The 27,934-nt window shown below is 40.3% G+C and overlaps 1 protein-coding gene across 4 annotated transcripts in view; it reads left to right on the top strand.

Annotated features, from left to right (window-relative positions):
* LOC140646117 (CD99 antigen-like) overlaps nucleotides 1-23,730 on the top strand; it is a 33,444-nt gene extending 9,714 nt beyond the window's left edge. Inside the window, exons 2-11 of one of the 4 annotated variants that reach the window (XM_072849540.1) lie at nucleotides 10,543-10,578; nucleotides 10,940-10,990; nucleotides 15,017-15,052; nucleotides 15,414-15,464; nucleotides 16,721-16,762; nucleotides 18,168-18,239; nucleotides 19,562-19,603; nucleotides 20,133-20,243; nucleotides 21,080-21,136; nucleotides 23,133-23,730. In XM_072849540.1, the coding sequence (XP_072705641.1) occupies nucleotides 10,543-10,578; nucleotides 10,940-10,990; nucleotides 15,017-15,052; nucleotides 15,414-15,464; nucleotides 16,721-16,762; nucleotides 18,168-18,239; nucleotides 19,562-19,603; nucleotides 20,133-20,243; nucleotides 21,080-21,136; nucleotides 23,133-23,158 (524 nt within the window). In that variant the 3' untranslated portion in view covers nucleotides 23,159-23,730. The remainder of the gene's footprint in view (nucleotides 1-10,542; nucleotides 10,579-10,939; nucleotides 10,991-15,016; nucleotides 15,053-15,413; nucleotides 15,465-16,720; nucleotides 16,763-18,167; nucleotides 18,240-19,561; nucleotides 19,604-20,132; nucleotides 20,244-21,079; nucleotides 21,137-23,132) is intronic. The other 3 variants (XM_072849541.1, XM_072849542.1, XM_072849543.1) reach the window with 3 other exon arrangements.
* Nucleotides 23,731-27,934: the final 4,204 nt, after the last annotated feature.

The following is a 27,934-nucleotide window of genomic DNA, read 5'->3' as shown; positions in this document are numbered from 1 at the left end:
CATCACTTCTTCAGATCAGAGCTGTCCCTGCTTGTCTTAGCCAGCAAGTTTGCAATCTGATTTATGACATCCCTCCCCCTGCCCCTTTTCACAAAAACTTCCAGCTTTCCTTTTTTGCTATTTTGGCCTTCTGTAAAGGCCAGCTCTTTACTGTGCTAACTAAGCAGAGATGTGGACCTTTTTCCCCAAAAAACTTCAGGCAAGAGCTGTGATTCTGAAGCTTGTGGCTGTAGCGAGTTGACAACTTCTCTGCATCCAGACCTCTCTGATTCTCTCCTTCTTCCTCTTCCCTGCGCACTGCTTCTTTCCCTTGGGTGTTGCCATTGCATCTTTGACACTGTCTCCACAGCCAGTCCTATACCCAGGCATGGCTCCCTTCAGCTTGCAATTCTTACCTGTCCTGAGGACAATTTTTACATCCATTCCTGTTGCTTTCCTGTGGTGTTCTACAAAATGAGTAAACTTATAGTGCAGACTAAGGTCTGGCATGAGTAATGGCTGCCTGCAAGTGATATCACTAGCATATAAAATCCAGTTTGCGTTAGAAGGTGATACAGAATCAGAGTGGAGATTATGAAACTATTTCTTAGGGTGGACGTGGAGAATTCTTGATAAACGTTTTTGTCTAAATATAGCAGAATAGAAGTGTTTTCACAAGATGCACTTGAACTATAAATGCTTAAGGTTTCACTGTGAACACGTTCCAGATGTTTTGTTGAGCACGTGAACACGTTGGAACGACTAAGAACATAGCCTTGGTACAAAAGGGAAGATTTATCTTGGTCCTCAAGTAACAATAATGAAGGATGGGAAGTAAAAAAAAAAAATTTTTCTTTGAGAAACAAAAAATAAGCCCTCATCTGACAAAACCTATGCCACATTTCTGGCTTGCCATGTATCTGTGGCTGCCACTTAGTTGGATTCTAACTAATCTATTTAGTTTTTTATCTGTCTGGTTTGGGCAACTAAAACTAGTCACATTGACCTGGGTGTATGCAGTATCTCTGTGTGCATGGCTGTCCTTCAGAAATATTTTTTAGGTAGTAATTTTGCATACATGATACAAAGTTAGTTGGAGTAGGAGAAATGAGCCTTCTCCTCCAGTGTTCCCCATCGCCCAGAGAAGCAGGCTGCTATCACATCACACGTCCTGTGGCTGAAGCTAGTCTGCATGTTTCCAAACCAATGCCGGTGTGGTGCAATGGAGCACAAGCTGTGAAATCCTGGCTCACTGAATTGTCAGTTAATGCAACTCTGTCTTGATTAACCCCTTAATAGTAAATACTTGCAGGAAGAAAAGTGTCACTGGTGCTACTGAAACATGTCAACGTTTGAAGTTTAAGCAGAATGATAGGTTTTGTTATAAAATGAGTTGACTAGTGCCAGAACTGATTCAGTCTCAGAGCAATGATTAAAATATGAGTTGAATCATTGCAAACCACTGTACTGGGTCTGGTTTCCTCTACCCCAGCCTTCCCCACCGGAAACCCTCATTGTAAAACCCAAAGTCTTCCTCTTCTTTCTTTTAGCAAAAGCTGTAGTAGCTATTTTTAAGTATGCAGATTGAAAAGACTGAAAAAATCTTTTTAGCCATAGATGAACAAGAGTCTAGATGAACACGATGAAAAAGAGTCTAGAAAAGCAAAGTCAATTTTACTATTCAGTTAATGTTTCTGACTAGATTACAGATTTTGTTTGGATTTTGCTATTAGTATACAAACCCTATTGAACTGGTAAGACTTCTGGTGAGGAAGGTAAAAGAAACAGGCTGTGAAATTAATTGTCATCTTACAAGTATCAGCACACATAAAACAGTCCTGCTTACTATGAGCCATCATTTTGGTGTACTGCTGTAAAAATAGGAGTATTCTTGACTTAGTTCTGTGCACATTGCAAGTGTATAATTCAACTAAATTTTATTTTTAAAGAAGAAATTTCTAAATGGAAGACCAAGTTCCATTTACTTGTTCATCATAAATTACAATTTAAATTCTTTTTCCTTGATCAGAGTGAGGATTATTTACCACTAACTGTTGAGTTTTTGGAGCTTTTACTTCACTGGCTGCCAGATCACAAATCTTGTTTTCTTAGTACTTCCTTCTTCCTTGTGCTAAAATCATACCACCTTTCATCTCGTGCAGACCTCCCTAACCTTTCTGCAGCTGAGCCTCGCTGCTGCACTTCCCTTTTCCTCCAAGCCCTCTCTGGGACCGCTCTTCCTTCCATCCCTCCCTGCCCCGATCCAAGAGGCTACCAGAGGTGTGGAGTATGAGCTAATAAGGATGGAGACAAAACAAAATGCTGAGTCCTGACCATTTGGTGGGGAGGGAAGCCTCCAGTCTATCATCTTACACACTTTATCGCTGTGTAAAGTGTTTTACTGAATATTGGGATAGGTAGAAAAAGCGTGCAACTCTTGAAGTCGTGGCTCAAGAGATCATACGATTGCCCTGAAAGCAATTCTCCCTTTCTCTGCACAAGGCTGGGCAGGGTACCAAACCGTGCAGATGCATATAGAGGTTTTCAGTGCAAACAGAGTTTAGAATGTTATTATCTGAATAGGAGTGTAGATAAACTTCTGGTGATGAAATAGCATTAGGTTACTTGATGCCAGTTGTAGTTACTTTCAAGAGAACCAATGAACTGATTAAATTATACAACACTGAAGAGTTCGCAACCTGCTTGGATAAAACAGGTTTCTTAAATTCGAGACTAACCTTTTGATTAACCACCATTGTAGTCTTTCCAGTGTATTTAACTGTTAATTTTTGGTGCTGGCTGCGATTTGGGTTGTTATCCCAGTGAGGCTCAATGTTCATGAATCTGTTCATGAATGTGAGAAGACTGAGTGTTCAAGGGGCCTTGAATGCATGCCCCTTCCCAGCCCCACCATCTCCTCTGGTGTCCATCTTAGTACCGTCAGTGTGTATATTGCTCCACAGTTGTCAAAGTATAGTTCTGACTGCTTGTGATACGCCCACTCTTTTGAAGTACATGCTACAGAGCAAGAGGTTTCCCAGAGGTCAGTCAATGGTGGAAAGGTTCTTACTAGGAACTGCTGAAGCTATTGCTATTGCTAGATGTCTGCTAGTGAGAGGCTAGGACCGAAATATAGAATTAAAAGGTAAATATTATGCATGTGAGGTGTCCCAGCCAAATTGGGGCACCCCAAATGCGGTTTTCCACAGGGTTCTTATACCCTTCAAATGTTCTGGTACAACATGATTTGACTAATCACTAACACCCACATTACTAATTGTCCTGGTTTCAGCTGGGATAGAGTTAATTTTCTTCCTAGTAGCTGGTATAGTGCTGTGTTTTGGATTTTGATAACACACTGATGTTTTGGTTGTTGCTAAGTAATGTTTGCACTAGTCAAGGTCTTTTCAGCTTCCCATGCTCTGCCAGGTGCACAAGAAGCTGGGAGGGGGCACAGCCGGGACAGTTGATCCAAACTGGCCAAAGGGCTATTCCATACCATATGACATCATGCTCAGTATATAAACTGGGGGGAGTTGGCCGGGGGGCAGCAATCGCTGCTCAGGGACTGGCTGGGCATCGGTTGGTGGGTGGTGAACGGTTGTATCACTTGTTTTTTTTCCTAGGTTTTTTTCCTCTCTCGCTCTCTTGTTGTTTTCCTTTTCATTATTATTATTATTATTATTTTATAGAAATTCCCCCCCCCCCCAATTATTAAACTGTCTTTATCTCAACCCATGAGTTTTCTTACTTTTGCTTTTCTGATTCTCTCCCCCATTCCACTGGGGCGGGGAGGGTGAGTGAGTGGCTGTGTGGTGCTTAGTTGCCGTCTGAAGCTAAACCATGACACTAATCATAGTAAAACTTTGCAAAGCAACTATATTTCTGCAGCATTCTTGCTGCTTATCTATTGATCCAGACATGCCTGGAGTCAGTCTTGCTATAGTTACTTATTTATGATGCCAGCTGACGCTGGGAGGGTTTCAAAGAGGTGTTAGAGGGGCTAGGATGGTGGCATTATCTTGGTTGTCCACGGGTATCTTCTATCCTTCATGGACAGCTCAAAGGTTCCAAGAAATAAAGTCCTTATTTACAGGGCCGAGCTGTCCTTTGGTTTCTTTTACTTAAACATGAACAATACCAGTCTCCAGTAAAATTCCATTACCTCACTACATTGCAATGTATAATGTGAACTAATATATATTAACAAAGTTAATACACTTTCATACTATGAAGACTGACTGATACAATAGTTAGGGAAGGGAGCTTTCGTAACAAGAGTAAACGTGAGCCTTGTGGCAAGAATGCACCTTGTTATGGAAATTCAGGCTATGTGAATAGTAGCTGCAAGGCTTGTCAGCTTTGTGAAGCCTTAAAGTCCTGCCTGTGGAGTAGCTTAAACTTTGAAGCTGTAGACTGTGAGCAACAGGTACTTAGAGGATTTTGTTTTCTTAGGCTTATAAAAAAAATAACTACTGACATTTCTTATGCCAAGACAGAATTTCAAAAGTGGCTGAATGTGAAGTAGGTACACACTGCCTGCTTGATCTTGGTGAGATTTGAGAACAGGATTTCCTAATACTGCTTCAGAGCTCCCAGTCCAGCCCTGGCACAGGTTTCTGAAGAGGCAATGGTGGAGAGCAAAGGTGTCTCAGCCTACTGTGCTTGCTCCATGGGCCTCCGTGGGGGAACGGTGATTGTGCTGGCACCTGAGACTTGGGAAGAGGGGCAGGGTGTGCTCCTTGCTTGTCCCAGGGGCGGGAGGACAGGGCTGGCTTCCGTAGATGCTGTGTTTGAAGCAAGAGAAGGCAGTGGCAGCGGTGGCCCCAGGTGTGGAGTGACACTGCACAGCTGGGGACCAGCGTTGCTGACATAAAGTAACTTCATGCTTAATGCACAGAGTGTGACACCTCTGTGGTTTAGGGCTACTACGAGGAAGAGTACCAAGAACTCAAGAGCAGTTACCTAGAAGGTTGAAAATTTCAGCGTGCCTAGCACTTGCAGGTACAAGTACCAACATGCAGGCTTTAAATAATGTAAAGCTAGGCAATATTTAATCAAACACCTGCAGCCTTCTTCAAGGGTATGCTGCACTTGAATGCAGACAAGACTATGCTTCTGTCTGCCGGTCGTATTTTGCCTTAGTCCCTGAATTTACATGAGAGGAAGCTTAGCATTTTCTTTTTAGAAAATACTTTATTAAAACACTCACTAATTTTAGTAATGCATTTATGCTTGGGAAGGTGAAATAGCAATAAGCATAGTATATGGCATTTGCAGTCTTGAAGCGTGGTCAGGCCCTCCTGAAGTTACAAGTAAGAAGAAATGAGCAAAAATCAAATAAATGTCTCCAATATCTTTTTATTTGTTGCCATCTGGATTCAGCACCTTTAATAAAGCACCTATTTTTTCAAAAATTTCCCATCCTTTTTGATTTAGGAAAAAACCCCACCTTTTTTGCAAAACCCTTTTCCTCTCTTCCCGCTTCCTATCCAAGTGGCCCTAAACTTGTAATTTCTTGATGCAAGTGCCATGCTTCTGTCACCCCAATATTCTTCTAAGAGTCTTTGTTAATGTAACTTAGGTTTCTGCTTACAAACTTCATGAGACAGAGCAATGTATTTCAGTTCGCATCTGTAAAAAGAATTGCAGAGGGACAGAGTGATTTATTTTATCTGAAGTTATATGAGTTTTGTAGCACAAGGAGTTTAGTCCAGGGACTAGAACTGGCCCAAGTCACACAACCACAGGGTGCTGAGGCTGGAGGACACCTCTGGAGACCTTCCAGTCCCACTCCCTGCTCCAACAGGGTCAGTCACTGCAGGTTGCCCAGGACTGTGTTCAGACGGGTTTTGAATATTTTGAATATGTGGGGGAGGTACTCTCTGCAAGAAACAACTTTCCCCGAAGGACAGAAAATCCTTTAGCTCTTTCTAAGCTGCTGTTAGGGACAGTCCTTTGGAAGCTCTTTTAAGCTTAAGGAGGAGATCTGGGACCTGTGGCTCTGCCATTTGATGTTTGATGTTGGTTTGCCAGCGAGGGTTGTAACCAGAAGAAAATCACCAAGCGTCCAAACCATTGCTTGGAGGAAAAGTGATCACGTTGGTTGTGGACATGCAGAATTACAAACTGTAAGAAAACAACCAGACTGTGGTATACAACTTGTCACTGGGCAGGTTGTGATTAAGATGCCAAATATTTGCTTTTATCTTCACTACTTGATTGAAGGGACTCACAGGAGTTCTTAGACCTTTTGTAACTATTGTGTAGTTCTCTTTTACCCCCTCTCATTTCTGGATAAGCAGCTCAGTATTTGGCAGGACTGTTGTCATTGTGTTCATTCTCTAGCTTCGTGGTTGACTCAGTTCTTCGGTATGCTTTCTGCGGATTTAGAGCTATTCATTCTGTCCTTGTGTTCCTACATCAAACCCTCCCTGGAAAATTCTGCTTATAGCTAATGTTTAGAGCCCCATTATGTTTTCTTCCTTTCTACCACTCAAAGGGGCAACAAAAGTTGCCCAGTGCATGGGAAACTTTTAGACAAGCAGAATTCCCCAAACTGTGCTTCAAAATACGTGGTTTTCTTCTCCAGTAAATGGCTTGTTTTACCATGTTCTGTTAAAAAACCCTCACATGCCTACAGTTATTTAAGTAAATAGTTTTGAATCAAAATGTCACCTTGTCAACTTTTTTCCTTGTTTATTTAAAATATTAAATTGCCATTTTTGGGTGGAAGGAATACTTAGTAATTCAAATATTAAAATAAATCACAGATTAGTCTCAAAACTGTTTTCTAGCAGTCAGATCAGATAAAGATTAGGCCACATAATTGCCTAACTTTTTCTGTACTGTATTTTCAAGATTGGTGCAAATAAAGTAACTTTTCAGGGAAGTAGCTTTTGGATCACTGGAAAAAAAAAAAAAGAAAAAAAGAAAAAAAAAGATAGTTATTAGGGTAGTCTTATGCATCTTTTTGAAGAGGAAATAAATCTTTTTATTGGTTGCAGCGGAGACTTAGCTGACTTTATTCCTGTCAGATACATTAGTGAATGCTCCAGATGTGTGGAAAGCAGACACTCCCCAGATGTAAAAAATTATCTTTGTTTTTTGGCTGATTTACAGTTGTTATTTGTGTTTGGACCATATTTATTTTAGGTAGGAAGGGGCTTCATTCTTCTGAACAGAATTTTATGCAGAGCTTTTTGTTTTCTTTTGCTCTGCAGAGAAACTAAACTTGAAAAGCAGCATCGATAGGTGGGTGCTTATAGGAGGAACGGGATTTGAAACCAACTGTGTGGGATTTAATTTCATGAGACTCCAGGCAGGGCTAATTATAAACTGCTGCTTGGCAGCGGGAGTAAACATCCCATCTGCGTTACCTGACGCAGAGGGATCTTGCCTGCAAACTTCTGCCCTAGCTGAGAGGAGGAGTACAGTTTTAAGTATGTTCTCCACCTGCAGCGAGTGGTTTCCATGTTCCAGGTTCTCCATTTAAAACTTTAGAAAGGCAGTTCTTACAGCAAGGTATGGAGAACGAAGTCACCTTTCTCCTAGGCTTTTTGTGGTTAAATTGCTCCTCTTGGACATGTTGGAAAATAACTGTCAGAACGTGAGCTGAGCAGTAGAGGTCTTTTATTGTAGGTAGCTAATGGTGGTGGGGCAAAACCTGGATTGGAGTCAAGTGCTGGTAAGCTTAAAAAGCAATTGTAAGGGATGTGATGGCTTTGCTCTGTTATTTAAAGTGTTTCATGAACAAGTTTCAATGTGTTGGCCTTCCTGCATTTTCTGTAGCTTGTGTTATGACTAGGTGTTGAATATTTCTGCTCCTCCTGTTTTTAGTCCCCCAAGGGGAAAGAGTACAAGACATGGGAGTATAAAATCCAGTTTCCCTGCTGGAAGTTGGAGAAGCTGCTTTTTGCCTGGTTGCCCAAGAGTTTATGCTCCTGTGGCTACCAGCATCCTCATCCCCCAAGAGGGCTGCCAAACCTCGTTTAAACCCTACAGAGATGAGAGGCCTCCTTGAGCTCAAGATTTTTCCAGATTTCATGAAAATGAGCAGCGAGGCAGCAGGACAGACCCAAGTTGGACAACGACCAACCATATGAAATTTAACAAGAGCAAGTGCCAGATTCTGCACCTGGGATGGGATAATCCTGGTCATACATACAAACTGGGGGACAAAAGGCTGGAGAGCAGCCCTGCAGAAAGAGACCTGGGGGTTTGGTTTGATGGCAAGTTGAACGTGAGTCAACAGTGTGCCCTTGCAGCCAGAAGGGCCAACCGTGTCCTGGGGTGCATCAAGCACAGCATAGCTAGCCAGTTGAGGCAGGTGATTGTCCCCCCCTACACTGCACCAGCAGAGCCCCACCTCGAATATTGTGTGCACTTTTGGGCACCGCAGTATAAGGACATCGAATGGTTGGACTCGATGATCTTAAGGGTCTTTTCCAACCTAAATGATTCTATGATTCTATGAAACTATTAGAGTGCGTCCAGAGGAAGGCGACCAAGATGGTGAAAGGCCTCGAGGGCAAGACTTATCAGGAGCGACTGAGGTCACTTGGTTTGTTCAGCTTGGAGAAGAGAAGGCTGAGGGGTGACCTCATTGCCATCTACAACTTTCTTAAGGGGGGCAGCGGAGGGGGAGGTGCTGATCTCCTTTCTCTGGTGACCAGCGATAGGACACGAGGAAATGGAATGAAGCTGTGTCAGGGGAAGTTCAGATTGGACATTAGGAAAAGGTTTTTCACTGAGAGGGTGGTCGGTCACTGGAACAGGCTCCCCAGGCTCACCAAGCCTGTCAAAGTTCAAGGAGCGTCTGGGCAATGCTCTTAGTCATATGGTTTAGGTTTAGGTAGTCCTGCGAGTAGCAAGGAATTGGACTTGATGATCCGTATGGGTCCCTTCCAACTCAAGATATTCTGTGATTCTATGATTGTAGGTTAGTTGGCCACTGACAGAGTGGCAGGTAATGTCCAGCGGTGGGACAGGGACAAGCTGACTGCTGTCACCTGCTCTGTAGGCCTACAACTGGAAGACCAGATGCAGCATGCAGGCTCTGTGGCAACCCATGGTGTGCAGGGCACTGGGGAAGGAGGGAAGGAGGAGAGCACCAGCATTTTTAGAAAAACTGCTGCTCAAGTCAGAAAGTTATGTTTGTGGTGATTCATCACAAGTCTTCTTTCTTGGTGTGTCGCCATACACGTGACGGAGGAACTTTCCAAAGCTTGGGTCAGCTTCTGCAGTGGAATGTAAATATGACTAATGTAATACCATAGCAGTAAGTATCTGAGGGTGGTGATAGGTCTTTGCAGAGGACTCCTATTTGTGTAGTTACTTGGCTTTCTTGAATACCTTCTAGCTCATAATATTTTCAAAAGCTTATGTTCACTCTTTTGTTTTACCTGCTGTTTTTCCCCTGTCTGACAGAAACTATGCAGGTTACTGGGGACAGCCTGCTGAAGATCTTTCTCTTGAGATCCTGGTATTTGAGTTACGGACATGGAAGGAAAATATTGTACACACTTCTGAAACGTTCCTGAATCTGCTTGTGCCCATAGCAGCCAGAAATACCTGCTATATTGTGCTTTATACACAATATAATATCTGCTTTATTTGCAGTTATCTTTGCTTAGACTAAGAAAATGCTCATAAGCTTGGTTACTCTGGGTGCTCCTTAAACCTGTAGGGAGTGCAGCATATTCTTGCTGACTTTTTCGTCTTGCATCCTGCAACTACCTTTATTCTAGTTCTGTACTTTTATCTCTTTTGTCCGATTGTTTCTTCCCTGGAACCAGCTGAATCCCTGGTTCTGAGCCTCTCCTTTCAGGCGAAGTAATTGAACTTCTAGTTTAGTTGTGCCCACCCATACTAAGAGCTGAGTGAGTACAGTTGTAAAAGCAAGTGCTTTAGACACGTATGAAAGTTTGTCATGAAGAGTGGAGCAACAACCAGTCTTTGCTGGGAAAGGAGACTGCCAGCACTTCAGGGTGCATATTATTGTAATGAGTTTAATAAGCTAGGTTTTGACGTTTTCTGCTACCATTATTGAGATGAAGAGTTTGAAGTGTTTGAACGCTCTTCTTCACACCTGAATCTTTTAAATTCTTGTGAATTGGAGGTGTGCCCCTGCTCATTTTGTGGTTCAGTGGAAAGAAGGCTGGGAAATAATATGCTGTGGATGGCACTAAGAAAGCATGCAATAGCAGTGGCAAGAATAAAGTATTAAGTGCATTATATTGACTGTAGGAATGTATGTTCTGACCCTCTGGATCCTTTCTATAGGAGATTAAATATATATATGGGGTTTTTTTTTATATATATATATATATATATATTATTTTAGTGCTGTTCCTTTTTCTCCCAAAGAGATGTGTGGATGGTGGCCTGGAGAAATAGAGAAGAATGTCTGTCTTCATCCCTGACTCAAAATATTCTTCTGGTCTGACGCAGGAAGCAGAAAACATACCTCAGGATAGATCAAAGACATGTTTATGACTGTAATAAGTGTTGGTTTTGAGTAAGAAAAAACAGTGTTCTTACTGTTGCTTTCATCTTCTACAGGCAATTTAGACGACCTCAGCTTACAAGATGCACTTGGTAATTATTACAGTCTTGCAAATTTTGGGAGGTAGGCGGGAAAATAGTGGCTGCTCTTTTGACTTGTTTATTTCCGACTATCGCTGCATGACCAAGCATGGCACATATGGTTTGTTTAAATGTCAGTGGAACAATTCAGCTATGGGTATGTCAAAATGTGGACCGCATAGAACTGAAATTTCTCTTTGGGAACACTCAGGAATTCCTCTTAAGGGGAAAATGTCTTGCTGTGTAGACTTAATCTTGGGCTTTTCATTGTATAGACATAGGCTTACATTTGTCCTTCGTGTATCTTCTGAACAGTGTATTTAATAGTATTAACTAGTATTTAAACTTTTTTTTTTCTAACCATCCCTGACAGAAACTACAAAGAAGCCTCCTCCATCTCGGAAGCCACCAGCATCAGGTAGCGGTGAGATCTAATTGGCTTGTGATTCCTTTTACTGTGAAGTCAAGTGTAGTTGTACATACTAACTTGAGAGCCTGCGTTTTTCAATTTAGTGGCACACAGAGTTGTGCCACTAAACGCACATTATGTATAATATGAGGGAAGGTACTCTTTCTAACGCGCTTCAGCTCTGCAGCGTAGGCGGCAGTAGAAATTGCAGTATTGTTTTCACTCGGCCAGTAAAAGGTGCATCCAGTTAGGCAGATAATGCACAGTAGCTGTTCGAGTACCGTCACTAGACCTGTGCAGTATAGACAGCTTTCCTAACACAAGGCATACAGTTGTAGGACAGCAGCACTGTTTGCTGCTCTGTTTGATTTAGCCCTTTGAAGTTTTGTATCTCTTAAACCAGTCTGTTTCCAACTGCTGACATTTTTGAAATCAGAGTTGGCTAATTGAGAAACAGTTGGCCGAATGAAGCGGATGGTTCAGGTAAGTGAAGAGAGAGGATCCTTTATAGGATGCAAGCGTAAGCTGGGGTCTTAGAACTGTGCTCTGGAGGTGCCTGCCTCTTTACTTTGAATATACAGCGAGCCTAAGGAGACCTGACCTCACTTGTGCTAGAGCTGGGAGGAGGCAAGACCATGCAACATCAAGGAGGAGTAGTATACCGAAGAAATGGGCCGCTGGATTGGTTCAGCTGTTGGTGAAAACAGTTTTAGAAAAACCAGTGCTGGTGTGTTAATGTGATGTGGGCAACAAAGACTGTGACCAAAGAGTACAGAGATAATTACTAAGGTATCTTATTCTCCTATTTTGTGGCAAGCTAAATGAAGTGTCATTGTGGGGACCATCTTTCTAGTTCTGTCGTGTGTATCTTGTCTTTTTCTATTTTTTAAGTGAGGTACCAGCTGTTATTATTGGTTGAAATCTGGTAGTTTTAAAAGAGGAAACAGCCAAGTAATCTCTACCTGGTAAAAAAATTTAAAGAAGTTCAGCGTTTGAAATCAGATGTGCAAACTAAAATGCTGCATAACGCTTAGTGAGATGTTCTGTATACGTTCAGTTATAGCAAGGGTCTGACATACAGGCTAATATAGCAGAAACACTGTTAGTTGAACAGTGGAGAAACTACCAGTCTTTGCTGGGAAAGGAGACTGCCAGCACTTCAGGGTGCATATTATTGTAATGTGTTTAATAAGCTAGGTTTTGACATTTTCTGCTACCATTATTGAGATGAAGTAATGTGTTTGAAGAGCCTGACATCTTGGAAAACAGAATTGTTGTTGCAGAATATTGAATAATTCCAGTCAATACAGAATGATTTTTTTTTTCTTTTATTAACTTTCAAATTTGTTTATTGCTCTCTCAAAGCATGTCTTATGTGAGATTGGCAGTCAGCAGTCTCATCCTAAATTATTTCTCCATGAAGATCATGTGTGAAAACAATCTCTTAAAATACAATATCACTGAATGCACACTCTTTTACACTGGTTTCCTCCTCTCGAGGGAAACCATTGCAGCTGGAACCATTCAGAGTTCTCAGACTAAGTTTCATGATGGCAGTGGGAGACTCTTTAAATAGCCTCTTTTCTGCTTCATGTAAAACTTAAGCTGCACCAAAGCATAATGTTGAGTATATGTGCTTGTTTTTCCCTCTGCCTCTCCTCCTACAAAGAAATAGTGCTCTTGAAATACAACCCCCAGTGTAACATTCATTGACTTAGTGATATATCTTTAACCTCGAGACAGATGGTGTTAACAGATGATGGTGGTCCATCCTTTGGTTGCTACTCTGGTAGAGTGTTTTGAGGAGCATGCATCTACAACAGATCCTTCTGCCTACCTTCTTAGAGTGAGACTAGCAAGTATCTGAGCAGGTCCTGTCAGATATTCTGTCAGATAGGCATTCCTCCTTGGAGGACTGTAGCCTGAGAGATGTATGTACTTGACAACACAAACAAACCAGAATTCAAGTTTGAGGAACAACTATGCAAATACCTGTTTAAATTTCTCTTGAGTGTTTTGACCTTTCTTGACTGTTAATATGGAGTTTTCTTTGTGCAGTCTAAACAAAGGGGTAACTTCAGAGGTAACTGAGATTTGGGTCTTAGCAACTGCTCATTTTACTGAGGTTTTTAAGGTTGTATTGCAAGAGGCTTCAGATAAACAACCTGTGAATGTTTTGCATTACGTGAAACAGTTTTTGATGGGCTAAGTATCTAAAAGAGCTTATGGTCTCCACCCGGAGTGAAGAACACCAAGTAAAATATCTTCTTGCTTTCTATCCAAGATCTATACCTAATGACTTTATCCAGGAGGTTCTAAACACACTTTGGTCGTGCACCACAATAAAGCCATGAATTGCTTCTGTTTCCATGAAGGGGCCTGTCACTGACCAGGCAGTGCTACGTCCCTACTTGGCTGTGAGCAAGGTGGTACTCAGTTCAAGTGTTACAGTATGGGAGTCGCTGCTTAGACTTCAGATTTCAGTTTCTGCTGTAGCGGTTCAGTTGGCCAGACTGAAGACTAGCTTGATGGATGTTTTCAGGAAACTGCAAGCTTGCCTTTGATTTTTTTATTCCAGTTGTCATTCCTGGCTTCCATATTAAAAAAAATAAAAATGTATCTTAGTCTCACTTCTTCTCTGGAAAAAAAAAGGTGCTATTAGTGCAGTTATCTGAGAAGGAAAAATTTTGACCTCAGTTGAGATGAAAGATGTCACCATATATATGAGCATCCGTCATTCCTGGCACTAGACTTGTGAGTTGTCCTTCTCTTAACTTGGGCTGTCATGTAAGCAGAAGGAACATTCTGCTTGTGGTTTGATTTTTATTGTTTGCTTTTTATTCCTCTCTTCAGACTTTGCAGTTTTGATTCCTCTTCTGTAGCTACATTCTTAGAGGAAAAGCCAGACACATCAATGCTTTATGCGTGTATCTTCGGAATTAAGGTAGCTCTGGCTGGAATTAAATTTTGCTCTGGCTGGCTTGATACTTAGTAGGTAGGAAAAATCTGCCAGCTTCTTTGGGGCTGGAGCAGTATATTTGGATGTCTTTTTCTTGAATAGCTGGTATCTACTTTCATGTCTTTTTCATGCTTCAGTGAAAGTAGGAATGATGAACTACCAGAAATATCCCAAGCAGTTGTTATAGCTGTCCATTTATCTTACAAGCCTCTGCTGCTGAGATCACACTACTATACTCATGCTGTGAAACCAGTTTATATCATGAATATATTGAGTTAGTGTATTTGCAGTTGGCTGGGTAAGCAGCAGTAGCTCTAGCAACTGACCTAATAGAGCAAGAGAGAATGTTCTTTTCCTAAGGGCTGAAAATGAAACTTAACCTACCTGGAGTGGAGAGCCCACAGTAGTGACAGCTGCATTTAGCTGTCTTTTAGGAAGTTGAAGAGACTGCTCAAGATCATCTGTGCTAATAACTTACTTCATACTGTTAAGCTTTATTAGGGGAAAAGATAAGTCCTATAAACCCATGAAAATCAGTTTTTAATGCCAAGGTATTACATCCATTACCCAATCATGTAACTTTCATACTGGCCTTTGTGCTCCAAGGCTCTTCTTCACACTTGAATCTTTTAAATTCTTGTGAATTGGAGGTGTGCCCCTCCTCATTTTGTGGTTCAGTGGAAAGAAGGCTGGGAAATAATATGCTGTGGATGGCACTAAGAAAGCATGCAATAGCAGTGGCAAGAATAAAGTATTAAGTGCATTATATTGACTGTAGGAATATATGTTCTGACCCTCTGGATCCTTTCTATAGGAGATTAAATATATATATGTATTTTTATATATATATATATATATATTTAGTGCTGTTCCTTTTTTTCCCAAAGAGATGTGTGGATGGTGGCCTGGAGAAATAGAGAAGAATGTCTGCCTTCATCCCTGACTCAAAATATTCTTCTGGTCTGACGCAGGAAGCAGAAAACATACCTCAGGATAGATCAAAGACATGTTTATGACTGTAATAAGTGTTGGTTTTGAGTAAGAAAAAACAGTGTTCTTACTGTTGCTTTCATCTTCTACAGGCAATTTAGACGACCTCAGCTTACAAGATGCACTTGGTAATTATTACAGTCTTGCAAATTTTGGGAGGTAGGCGGGAAAATAGTGGCTGCTCTTTTGACTTGTTTATTTCCGACTATCGCTGCATGACCAAGCATGGCACATATGGTTTGTTTAAATGTCAGTGGAACAATTCAGCTATGGGTATGTCAAAATGTGGACCGCATAGAACTGAAATTTCTCTTTGGGAACACTCAGGAATTCCTCTTAAGGGGAAAATGTCTTGCTGTGTAGACTTAATCTTGGGCTTTTCATTGTATAGACATAGGCTTACATTTGTCCTTCGTGTATCTTCTGAACAGTGTATTTAATAGTATTAACTAGTATTTAAACTTTTTTTTTTCTAACCATCCCTGACAGAAACTACAAAGAAGCCTCCTCCATCTCGGAAGCCACCAGCATCAGATAGCGGTGAGATCTAATTGGCTTGTGATTCCTTTTACTGTGAAGTCAAGTGTAGTTGTACATACTAACTTGAGAGCCTGCGTTTTTCAATTTAGTGGCACACAGAGTTGTGCCACTAAACGCACATTATGTATAATATGAGGGAAGGTACTCTTTCTAACGCGCTTCAGCTCTGCAGCGTAGGCGGCAGTAGAAATTGCAGTATTGTTTTCACTCGGCCAGTAAAAGGTGCATCCAGTTAGGCAGATAATGCACAGTAGCTGTTCGAGTACCGTCACTAGACCTGTGCAGTATAGACAGCTTTCCTAACACAAGGCATACAGTTGTAGGACAGCAGCACTGTTTGCTGCTCTGTTTGATTTAGCCCTTTGAAGTTTTGTATCTCTTAAACCAGTCTGTTTCCAACTGCTGACATTTTTGAAATCAGAGTTGGCTAATTGAGAAACAGTTGGCCGAATGAAGCGGATGGTTCAGGTAAGTGAAGAGAGAGGATCCTTTATAGGATGCAAGCGTAAGCTGGGGTCTTAGAACTGTGCTCTGGAGGTGCCTGCCTCTTTACTTTGAATATACAGCGAGCCTAAGGAGACCTGACCTCACTTGTGCTAGAGCTGGGAGGAGGCAAGACCATGCAACATCAAGGAGGAGTAGTATACCGAAGAAATGGGCCGCTGGATTGGTTCAGCTGTTGGTGAAAACAGTTTTAGAAAAACCAGTGCTGGTGTGTTAATGTGATGTGGGCAACAAAGACTGTGACCAAAGAGTACAGAGATAATTACTAAGGTATCTTATTCTCCTATTTTGTGGCAAGCTAAATGAAGTGTCATTGTGGGGACCATCTTTCTAGTTCTGTCGTGTGTATCTTGTCTTTTTCTATTTTTTAAGTGAGGTACCAGCTGTTATTATTGGTTGAAATCTGGTAGTTTTAAAAGAGGAAACAGCCAAGTAATCTCTACCTGGTAAAAAAATTTAAAGAAGTTCAGCGTTTGAAATCAGATGTGCAAACTAAAATGCTGCATAACGCTTAGTGAGATGTTCTGTATACGTTCAGTTATAGCAAGGGTCTGACATACAGGCTAATATAGCAGAAACACTGTTAATTGTGTTAAAGTACAGTATTTAAAGTAAAATAACCAAACAAATACAGCATTAGCTAATGAAAGGAAAATGGCACGGGGAATATAGTCTTTCAAGGTCACTATATACTTTGTTTTTGGTCTCTTCACATGAGTAACTTTGGTCACTTTATTCTTATTTGTCTACAGATGTCGGCAAGCAAGGTCCACCTGCACATCCTAAAGACACTGGTAAGGCTTCTAGCACAAACTCCTGAATCTTGACATGGTTTTACTATATCAGGTAAACTTATAATAATTACACCTTGTCAGTTGGCTGCTATGTATGTCAGATGTTGCACTGGATAAACACTGAGGATTGAGGAAAAAATGGTCTTGCAAATAAGCTTTGTAGCAGTCTTGAAATTCCATAGCAAACCTGTTTAGTCACTTTCCTTTCACTTAAAAGCAGGATGGTATGGGGAGGAGGAAGGATGGCACAGAGTGTGTGCGTTTGGGGCAGTGCTGTTCTTGGCTGCCTGTGGTAGAGCACCCATGTATTGGATCGAGTCATTTTGTCTTAACAACCTGAGTCCCTGGTAGTTGTGCTAAAAAGTCAGTAGGAACTACTTGTGAACTGTATTCTTAATGCATCTAAATTAAAGGTAAAGCTCAAAGTTAAAGGGTGTTGGTTTTTTGTTTGGTGGTGGTTTTTTTTTTAGTTTTTCTTTTAAAGGCCCCAGTTAAGAAATACAGTTCTTTTGTGTTTGAAAGGTAGACTTAAAATACATGTCATTCCCTGCCTGTTGTGCTTTAGAGGTCTTCTCTGTCTTTGCCTAACTCAGAACAAAACAGATTCAGATGGCTGCAGCTGTGATGATGCCATTATCCAGGAATATGGTGGTAAAGAGTCCTTACGAGAAATGCAAGCCCTGGTTCTTGTTCATTCTCCTGCCTGATTTGCAGCAGATATTTGAATTCAGGTTTTGCATGCCTCAGTAGAGTGCTTTTGCCACCCAAGTAAAACATCCTCTGATGCAATGCTTTTAGTTTTGCTGCTTGAAACAGATTTGCTTTGCATAAACTAAAGATTTGTTTGGCAGCAGAGGGAAGGAGGAGAACTCAGGCCCCATGAGGTAGGGTCCAGTGGAAATGGAGAGGGACTGGTTCAATGTCCTGCAATCAGTCAGAGGAGGGAATTACATTTGGATCTTCCCATTGTCAGAAACCCAGCTCTGAAGAAACATTCACAGCTGCAGCCTTGAAAAGAAATGGTCCTTTCCTGTCCATCTCCTTTCTCTGCTTTAACAGGATAGTGAGACTTGGGCTGTTCCACTTAGGTAGCTTACAGGGCTTCTTGCTTGCTTAGCCTATGACTTGTGCAGTACTACCTGCTCTTGGACACTGAATTCTCTCAGTTGTTCAGGAAGTCCAGAGGCAGCAGTGCTGCTATCAAACTGTATAGTGCCGAGCTGAAGGGACTTGAGATTGGGAGGGCTTTTGAAACATGAACATATTGTGACTATGATGCTGAGCCTAAAACCACCACGAACTCAGATGAACAACTAGAGACAACTTCCATGTCATTGTGTGCCTTGAGGTGTCTTTTTACTGAACTTAAAACATGTAAGATAATATTATTTTTATTTTGCTACAGGCAATCTTGATGATTCAGATCTATACGATGGCAGTTTACCAAAAGGAGGAGGTGATGGTAGTGGCGGCAAAGGTAAGATAGTAGGTTGTGCTTCATATTGATCCTATGGCTACCTGAGCTTTTGATAAAAGCTTGCTCACAAGCTGGTTAACATGGTCTAACTTGTAACACCTTTGGTTCTGGTATCTGCAACTTAAGAGCGTACCTTCCAGTTCAAAAGCAATGTGTTCTGTCTCTGCCGAAACCCCCCAGATAATTAAGAGGTAAAACTGGTCTAGGAACCTTCAATGATATTCACTGTTATGCCAAGAAAGATGGGTTTTAAAACAACTGAGATGTGAATGTGGTACTTATTTCAAAATTCACCACGAATATAGTTTTTAAAGGCATCCAGGTGTTATTTTCAGATCTTCTGTGACAAGCTCTCAGTTTCCTTTAGTTCTTGTGGTTAGGAAGCCCAGGGGTGGGCCAGAAGAGGGTCCACCTTGTGTTCTCAGAGATTTCATCTCTCCCACAGGATGAATTGATTCTTAGACTTCCAAGTGATGTAGGTTATATCTACTCTGAGCAGTATAAAAACCAAACTTGTTTTGAGTAATCTGCCATGTCTAATTGTTACAGCACAGCTCAGTACAGAGGTGGTCATTGGGACCAAGCTGCAGTAATGGTCATCATTAGGATGGGGTTAGTCATTCCTGAGTGCATTACTGCAACTTTACTATTTCCAGGTTAGAGTTAGGTTAAGTATCTTGACGTGATGTTGAGATGTGCTGCTGATTACTGACTTCTTCAGAGAATTGTCCCAGACAGAGATTACTGATGCTAACTTCTTAGGAAGCTTTCACCTTCCAAGGTTCCTTTGGGGCAGTAACTTGAAAATTGGCAGGGCCAAGAAGCATCGGTTGAGACTTGTGTGGTGTTTTCATCTGTGCAGGTTCCTGCTTCAGTGGTGCAAGTTGCATAGTGCCAAATAAGGATAGTATTTACAAAACTTCTGTCTCGTTTGCTAAGAGAATTGCAAAAATACTTAGTAACTGAGGCTGGGATTTTAGGAAAAGATAATTGGTTCCATGGAAATACAGTTGAATGCTACCCTGAAATTATATGCTGTTCCTCTTCACGGAGTATTCTGTGGTGGTGGGCAAGTTGATTAAACCAGATTTCACAGGTGTGCTGCGCTCATTTTGTAGAAGTGCTGAGCACCCGAGGCTGAAGTTGGCATCACCATGAGCTGTGCTTTGAAAATACAAAGTTTGAGTGCCAGAGAGCTTAGCACTGTATAGATATAATAGATGGCTTGTAATTTTGCATGATTAATTGACAAAAAGGTTGTCAATTACGATAGGACTGTTCTGTAGACATGTAAAATCTAAACCTTTTGTTCATTTTTACAGAACGAAAGGGCCCAAGTCCAAATAATGGTGAAGAAGCTGAGGGTAAATGCATAAATTTACGTGTATGATGGTGTCTGCGTGTCTGAAGCTTGTTTTCTGGGTTTTTCTGTATTGCTAATATTCTGCTAGAATGGTCACTGCTGGTAGTGAGTTTCAGCTTAAAAACTTTTGTGGAATCTAGACTTCTTACTTTCAAGCTCTGCTTTCATAATTCTTTAAAATCTCTCTTGCAAACGATTCAGAAGTGTTAAGGTGTCAGAGATGCTGGTGCAGTGATTGCATGCATACAACTTAGATTTGGCTATGAAAGGGTAGCTTTTTTTAATCAGTGGAACTTACAACAGGCATGCTTAAGTTGCTTAACAATAGGCATTGCTAAGAAATCAACGGTTGTAAAATTAGAGGATTCACTTTTCATTATTCACAAAGACAGAAAGAGTTGATTACTACAGTTTCATGTAATAATTTCAGTTTATTGTTTTTTAGAAGTGTTCACAGGGTTTACTTTGAGACAATACAAGTTTGACATTGCTTTCAATTCTGCAAAATGTATACAAACCTCTTTTTTCAGCTTCTCAGGGAGCAGTAGCTGGAATTGTAAGTGCTGTGGTTGCTACTGTAATTGGAGCAGTATCTAGTTTCATTGCTTACCAGAAGAAGAAACTCTGTTTCAAACAAAGCGGTAAGAATTCTAAATTAGTTTTGTTTTCTACTGTCTAAAGAGATGCGGTTTTTTATTTATATGGGGGCTAGAAATTGTTCTTATGCATAAGGTAGTTTTAATAGCACAGTGAATTTGTGTTCACAGGGAGTAACCTCTCTTACTAGTCATGTAAGACAGGGTGTCTGAAGAATGCCTCGCCCAAAATTTAGACCTTTAGAAGCAGACAGACTTAAGGCTTTGCATTTCTTAAAATAAAAGCACTTCCTGCAAAAGAGTAAGCAGGAGAGACTGCAAGAAAACATCTTTTTAAGGAAAACTGAGTGGAGGTTGGGGGTTAGAGAGACTATTTTCATGCTGAAAAATACCTTGTCATTTCTAATTTTGTAAATCTTGCCTTTGTGTTTTCACAAGATGCTTGCTTACATGTTAGGTTTCTGACAACTACCCAGATGTTCATCCCCAAATGATTTTCTTGTGCAGTTGTCTATTGCTTGCTATCTACTTCCTTTCCACCTAAATAAGATATAACATAGATCAGAGAACTTGGGGAGTACTGTGAGTGATAGGTGGGGCAGAAGCTCTGTTTTTGTCCTTTTTGTCTTTCTGACTGGTTGATGAAGGGAGATGACAGAGCAGCAATCCAGCCAGGCACTGCTGTTTCATAATTTGTGAAGTTTGGAAACTGAGTAACATCTGCCGTGCACATTAAAATTAACATGCAGGCAACACAAGGGAAACTCAACTACTATCAGCAGGCCAGTTTCTTCAGTGCTGTTTCTTCTCTCAAATTATCTCTATTAATCAACAACTTTGAAGATAAGAGAATTTGAATGCTAAACATCTTTGTTTCCCAGCAGATGAAGAGAATGTGAATATGGAAAGCCATCGGGGAGCACAATCTGAGCCACCTGGTAAGAGAAGAATCTAGATGGCAGATCAACTTTTTGGTGGGGATCCTATTAAAGGCACTTTATTGACATCTAACATAGTGGAGAAAATTATTTGCACTGTTTTGTTTTGTTTCATAAAACGTGTTTGTAACTACCATGACAACTAACTTAGAACTGAATCAAGATTTCAGTTCTGATAATATGGCCACTCTTCTCTAGTTTTTTATTCTTTGAACAGATTGGTTTATTGCCTTGAGGAGTCCTTGCAATACAGGAGCTTAGAGAAAGTAAAGAATCGAATTTTCTCTGAAAACGTATTGTTAAAGACAATTACGAAAACACAAGCCTGCTCCTTTAGTGTGATATATAACTGCAATTAGGTGTTTTATTAGTGTATGTTGTGTCTGATTGGAATCTGATACCCTTTTAATTGTAAACCCATCTAGAACTCTGCAAGAATGCATATTAAAATATGTTAATAGTGTTTGGACAGAGATGAAACTACACTGGAGGCAAGGAGGACTGAACATACTGGCATGTTGTGTAACTAAAACGTTCTCTGTTGTGAAGAGAGAATGATTCTTGTATGAAAGAATCATCAAATAACAAATCTTTCTACAATGGTGACAGCTGTGGAAGGATCTCTTTTAAGGCAACAAAAACCCTAACAACCTCACCCTTACAGGTATGGTTGTGTAGGGTACTTGGCTGATGGAACAGGTGATTATTTCCAGGAAAGCCACAGATAGATTTGAAGGAAACAGTATAGGTGAAAACTTGGCCTTCTAGCCCTTATGACTGGTCAACAAAGGAAGAAGCAGTATACCCTCGTGCTGAAGTTTATTGAGTGTCTTTGAAACACTGAATATTAAAATCTCAAAGCAGTATAAATTTGCAATATATTCTTCTGTGAGCTTAATCTAAAACCCACAGAACTAGTTCTGGGGGTTTTTTTATAATGTAACAAAAAAAATTTTATACCTTATTTCTTTCAGGTATTTCATCAGTTTGCTAAAAACTTCCATCTGGCTCATGATCATCTTTATAAACATTTTTCCTTTAAGCTGTTAAATATATAAAACTCTCAAGGAGAAAACATTTTCTTGTGACTGGCTGTTAAGTCAGGACTGGAGATAGGCAGGTATCCACAATTCAGCTATGCATTAGTGAAGCAAGCAGTATTGTTCAAAGACCTCTACTAAAGGCAGTTAACATGAGTTGGAGTCAGGATATGCTAAAATTTTGGCCAAGATTCACCAGAACTCAGGTGTGAAATGCATCAGTGATGCATACTTTATTTTAACCGACAAAGTCAAACCTGGGATGTTGTCATAAATGATTACTCCTGCCTACAGATTGATGTCATGTTAAATCCCAAATTTCATACCTCTGTTATATTTTGCAGGCAAGCATGAGCATGTTTTGAGCCAAGAAACTGGGCAACCATGGTCAGCATGGTGCTACTCCTGATCTAAGTTCTGGGAGTCAGCAGACATTAGCTCTGCTTTTGGTAATATAGTGTTGATGTACCTACATGGCTTCTAGTTAGAAGCAGTCTTGCATTAAGCCAGGTCAGATGGCAAGGCAGAACAGGTTTGTGTTTTTAAAATTTTATGTAGACTTATCTTTGACTTCCTGAAAATGTAGATAACCTAGGCTAGAACTTTCTTTCAATAACCCACTTTTTCCATCAGCTCTGCAGACTGTACTCCATTTTATTTTTGCATCTGCAAAACTGCAAGTCTGAAACTGCATGTTGGGTTATACTGCAAGTGTAGATGGCTACACAGATCTAGTATGATGTGGTTATTTGAGTGAGAAATCTGGGATGTAATACCCCTTGGTATGCAGGGTACTGGCTACACAGAATCAAGCCTTTGCTTACCTGAATTTATCCCACAGTTTCGAATGCCTACTGAAAAAGTCTGTTGTCCACATACATGGTTACACAGCAATATATAACTTAAAATGTATCCTAACTTAGTGTACTAATCTTGAGTTGTTTTTCACTTTTTAGTTCAGCGCACACTTCTGGAGAACTAAAGAAAACATGATGAAGAACAGACCATTGAAACTGGATAGAGAGCCTGCATTCTGCCTGAAAGAAAAAAAAGGAAACAAAAAAAGCATAATAAAAAAGCAGAGTCTGAAGTTGCATGAGAAAACACCTCTGGGAGAGTGACTTAGACCTGAGTACTTCTGTATGGTTAGCCCTGTGAAGCATTGTTGCACACCAATATATGGCCTTAATGACAGGAGTGTAGAAGTATGTTGTGTCTTTACATTCTTTCCTGTACTCCTGTGACAAATGGGTGTGTCTCAAGTGCATTCAGTATGTTTAACTTTTCCTTACCTCTCCAAAAACAGTAAGCAATTAATGTTTTGTTACACCATTGCTTTCAGGCGGTGCAAACATTTTTCTAATATCCTGTACGCAGTGAGTGTACCAACCAAACAACGTGGTATATGGTGTGGGCATCTGAAAGCAAATTGCTCACTGTGTGTGGATAATGGATCTGGGTGTGGGTGCTGCCAATATAATCTTGTAGCTGCCTGGGTCAGCCACCAAGGAAGAGATACTTGTTCTTGAGCATCCAAGAGAAAAAAAATTCAGAGTTTTGTTTTTGCATTTTTTTCGTTGCATCTGTCTGGTACAGATTCATAGCACCCAAACCAGTGCGCACAGACCCTTCATCCTTTCTGGCTCTTCCTGCTTAGCAAGTACTGAGCTGGTCAGATGTGGAAAAGCCTGATTTGCAAATCAGAACCATAATTGCATTGAGATTGATGTTTGGCAGTTGTTTGAACAGTTGTGAATGAAGTATTGGGGAGTGGGGATTAACATCTTCAGAATTCCATAACCAAAAACTTAACAGAAAATAATGTGATACTTTGAATTCGGAAGGCTTATCATACGCACTTAAAAGACAGAAACAGTACTACAGTTTGAAAGTACATAATAGCAAGACTGACCAGAACAACCCAGCCTCACTTCAGAAGCATCCATTGAACAGTATAAATAGCATATGTGTGAAGAATGCTTTTGGACTTGTGAAGGATTGCCATCAGGATGAGGACCTATGATTGCATCCTCAACTGAAAGCACTTGTATGCTTTACTGTGGCTCTTGAAAGCCACAGGAAGGTTTCAAGGATCTGTGGAAACATCAAAAACTGTGCAACTGGTAACAGTTAAAGGACTAAGTCTGGAATCATAACCAGTTCTGTCTAGAAGGAATAGTCTGACCAGTTCTGTTGGCTTTCATTCTAATTGTTTCCAATTTTCATGCAGTTTTACAGTATGTGTCTTACTAATGTGCTTCAGCCACCTGTCAAAGTTCTACAGAAAGATGACATTTCATGGAACATCTTAAAAGTCATTATGAATTTGGATATTAAACATGTAAATATATCTGTGCATTCAAATATGAATGTATGCCAAGGATAATTCATTTAAGAATTTCTTGTACATGTTTCTTAGCTTGCAACAAAGCTTTACATAGATTTTAGTATTTTGTTATGGAATTAATTGACAAACCTCTTTTTGCCCCACTTCTGCTTTTAGTATAAAAGTGCTAAAACCTTTAAGTGCGTTTGAGAGTGGAAAATTGATTTTTATATAAACATTTGATCTATGTAAATACAAAGAAATGAAATGTACTGCTTACCTGCATGAATAAACAGGTATCTCATATCAATGCCAAGTGTAGAGAAAACAAAAATAAGCCAGTGTTTGTTAGGGATAGAATGGTAGGGGAAGCTCAAACTAGCTTTTAGCTAACCAGACTCTCGAATCCTTCTTCAGCTTTTGCAAGCCTAAAAATTACTTATTAAAACCTCCTATCAATATTGTGATTTTTCTAAAAATAAATTAAAAAAAAAAATGAAAAAGTTTATGTATTTTCCTTCTTAGTAGCTCTAGAAATACAAAAATTTTGGTGCTCTGCCAGAGAAGCAGTCTTCAAAGGGAGTTTGTCTTCCTGCTCCATCAGCAATTCAGGTTTATTTCTTACAGACATTTTAATCATTTTAGAAGGAAGTTGGCCCGTAGCAACAAAGCTGTAAGCTGCTTTCACAGGGTGCCTACCAGTGCGAAGTGCAGAGAAGACATCTATCTCTGTGAAGGACAGGCATGGCTTTTGAAGAACACCACCTGGATTTGGTAACACAGGATCTACTGAAAATATGCACAGGAATAGAAGGCTTAGTATGGACAAACTTAGTCGTGTTTGTGTTGAGAAGGAAGAAAGGCTGGCTGCTGCCACCTGGGAAGAAATGGTTAAAGAGAAGGCTTGAAATTTCAAGCTGTTCTTTTGCAGTGAGCAAGAAACTGCCAATTTATGGGTTTCTGTTAGTTATCTGTGGATAAAATGTAGCAGTTTGCTTATTTTTCAGTTATCGGGGTATTAATTGCTATGTTGCTATTTGCCTCACTACCCATTGAGACTTTGATCTTCTGTCTTCCTACCTCAACTGCTCTTGCATTGCATAACTGAATATCCTAATTCATTAGGTCTCGCATTCATTGGGTCAAGAAACATGATCAGTTAATAATTATTCATCACCCTACTGAAGTATTTTTATGGTCATCTTCCACGGATCAGCTGCTGCCCATCGTGGCCTTAGGGGCTGTCAGTGACTTTCAGATCCCAATTTGGGAATTAACGTTCTAGTTTCCATACAGGTTTCGATCAGACTGTGCAGTGGGATGAAAAATTACTGGCCTTTCCAGGCCCAAACTGCAAGGTCACTCCTGGTGAGCCATCTTCACCATTAAACTGAGTTTAAATGGATGGCAACGAAGAGCTCTGTCCTGTACCTGTGGCACACCCTCTTCAGTTCTGTTTTTTCTCCAGTCTACATCCTTTGAGGAGGAGGAGTTACCTTCAATAATAGGAGGAAAAAAGCAAAGCAGGATCTTCTTGTAGAATATCATGTCACTTCAGCTTCTACAAGGGAGCTGAGGTGGCAGTTTAATTCATCCTAACTATCAGTGAAAAGGACTGCTTAAAAAATGTTTTGATGGTTTTCAAATGTGATGTCCATTTCAAATACTTACCTAAACTTATCCAAACGGATTCATCGGGCTGTGGAAATGAAAGCAGGCAATTCTTAAGCATAAAATTTGGCAGCTTTTTACTGTAGCTCCTATTCATGTTCATTTCAATATCTGTGCCAAATTTGGAATGCTAAGGAAAACTCTTTTTGGTGCACTCTGCTTTCAATGTACCTTGGGCTGAATTACGTTCCCACTTGTGCATTTCAGTATTTTTCTCGCTAATTATTTTAGGCCACTATCTAAACTGTACTATTCTCTGGGTGTTTTTTCACTTGACGAGATTACAAAACAAACCTTAACCTTTTCATAAACTGAAAAGATTATTTTCTTTTTGCTCTCTTCTGTTACGCAGATATAAAAGACACATTTGAAAGAAAGTAAAGAGATGATTAGGAATAGGAAAAGGACATGAATGAAGCAAAAATACAGTTTTTTCAAACCCCTGCATTTGGAGTACTTTAAGAACCACAAGGGTAAAATACTAAAATACATGTTCCTCTACCTGCTTGTGAAAAACCATTGAAGTTTTAGCTAGCGTGTAGTAATTGTATTCTTCCATTGCCAAGAAATTGTATCACTGATTCACTTGTGTATTTGGCTTATATTTAAATTACTGTCTAATATTACCAGATGTTTCAATATTTTAATTAAAATACTTCCATTTTTAGGACAAAAGATGAATACTGTAGGGTATTAGTGGCTTTCCCCAGTAGTTCTAGTGTATAATTTGGTTCTTTCATCTCTGATAGACTCATATAGCCGGTCACCCATGCCAAAGAGAGCAATGTTTAACCTCTGCCCACAGGAAGGATGGGGCTGCAACTGTGGTGAGTTGTGACTGTCCTGTTCTCTTTTAGCTTGTCTCATAAAAGAGGTCTGATGGGCTAAAAGTATATGGTGTAGAGAATAGACAGACACACTGGCTCCGTTTCTCCACCCATTTGCTATTTCTTAAATATATGTTTTTTTCTTGAAAGAACAAGTAAAAAAAATTAGGCAAGTCATCCACCTTGTCAGGTGAATATTGGGCACAACTTTGTTTTCCCTTTAAACAGAAAAAGATGAGCCAGTGCTTTCTCAAAGTGATAAAACTGCAATTTAAGGTCAGGTGTAAGGCCTCTTTTTTTTTTTCATATATAGTATTGTTTACTTGATATCTCAGGCAGTCACTTGCACGTCTTTGACAGAGGGAGCTAAGCTTAAGAATTTCCTGCAATGCCCCAAGAACAGAAGTGGGATAAGTATTTGAGACATCCCGACTCCAGTGCTAGGTCCACTCCTTCAGTTTGCCCTTCCTGTGCCGCCTTCTTATTGTTTTTATTTAGCTAGGCAGAGCAGTAGCTGGCTTCAGAGGAACCAGACAAGGGGTGCATCGTCTTCAAACTTAATTTAAGAATCTTCAGTATCCCAATGAACTAGTAGCAGCAGACAGACGAGATAAAGCATTTTGGGAAGGCTTCACTTACAAGAACAACTGTTTTGAAGTAAAGCTACTGAACGTTTGTGAGCTGCTTGGACTTGCCCGGGACTAGTACATAGCCTTGCTAACTTTCCTGTTCCCTTCAGGCAAATTCATCACTGATACAGAGATTAGCACATGTGTGCCTGCTTTTGTTATTCTGGAAAAAAATAAAGAGTGGACTTATGGGATTGCTCGTGTCATGGTATAATTCTTGTTTTCACTGGCTGACAAAGTCACCTCTTAAACCTAAATGTCCTTAACTCTTCTGAGATTGAGCAATTGGCCCTGACAAGGAGAAT

The sequence above is a fragment of the Ciconia boyciana genome, chromosome 1, assembly GCF_034638445.1.
Source record: "Ciconia boyciana chromosome 1, ASM3463844v1, whole genome shotgun sequence".
Lineage (NCBI taxonomy): Eukaryota > Metazoa > Chordata > Aves > Ciconiiformes > Ciconiidae > Ciconia > Ciconia boyciana.
The sequence above is the reverse complement of the archived record's forward strand: the minus strand, read 5'-3'. Positions and strand labels throughout refer to the sequence as shown.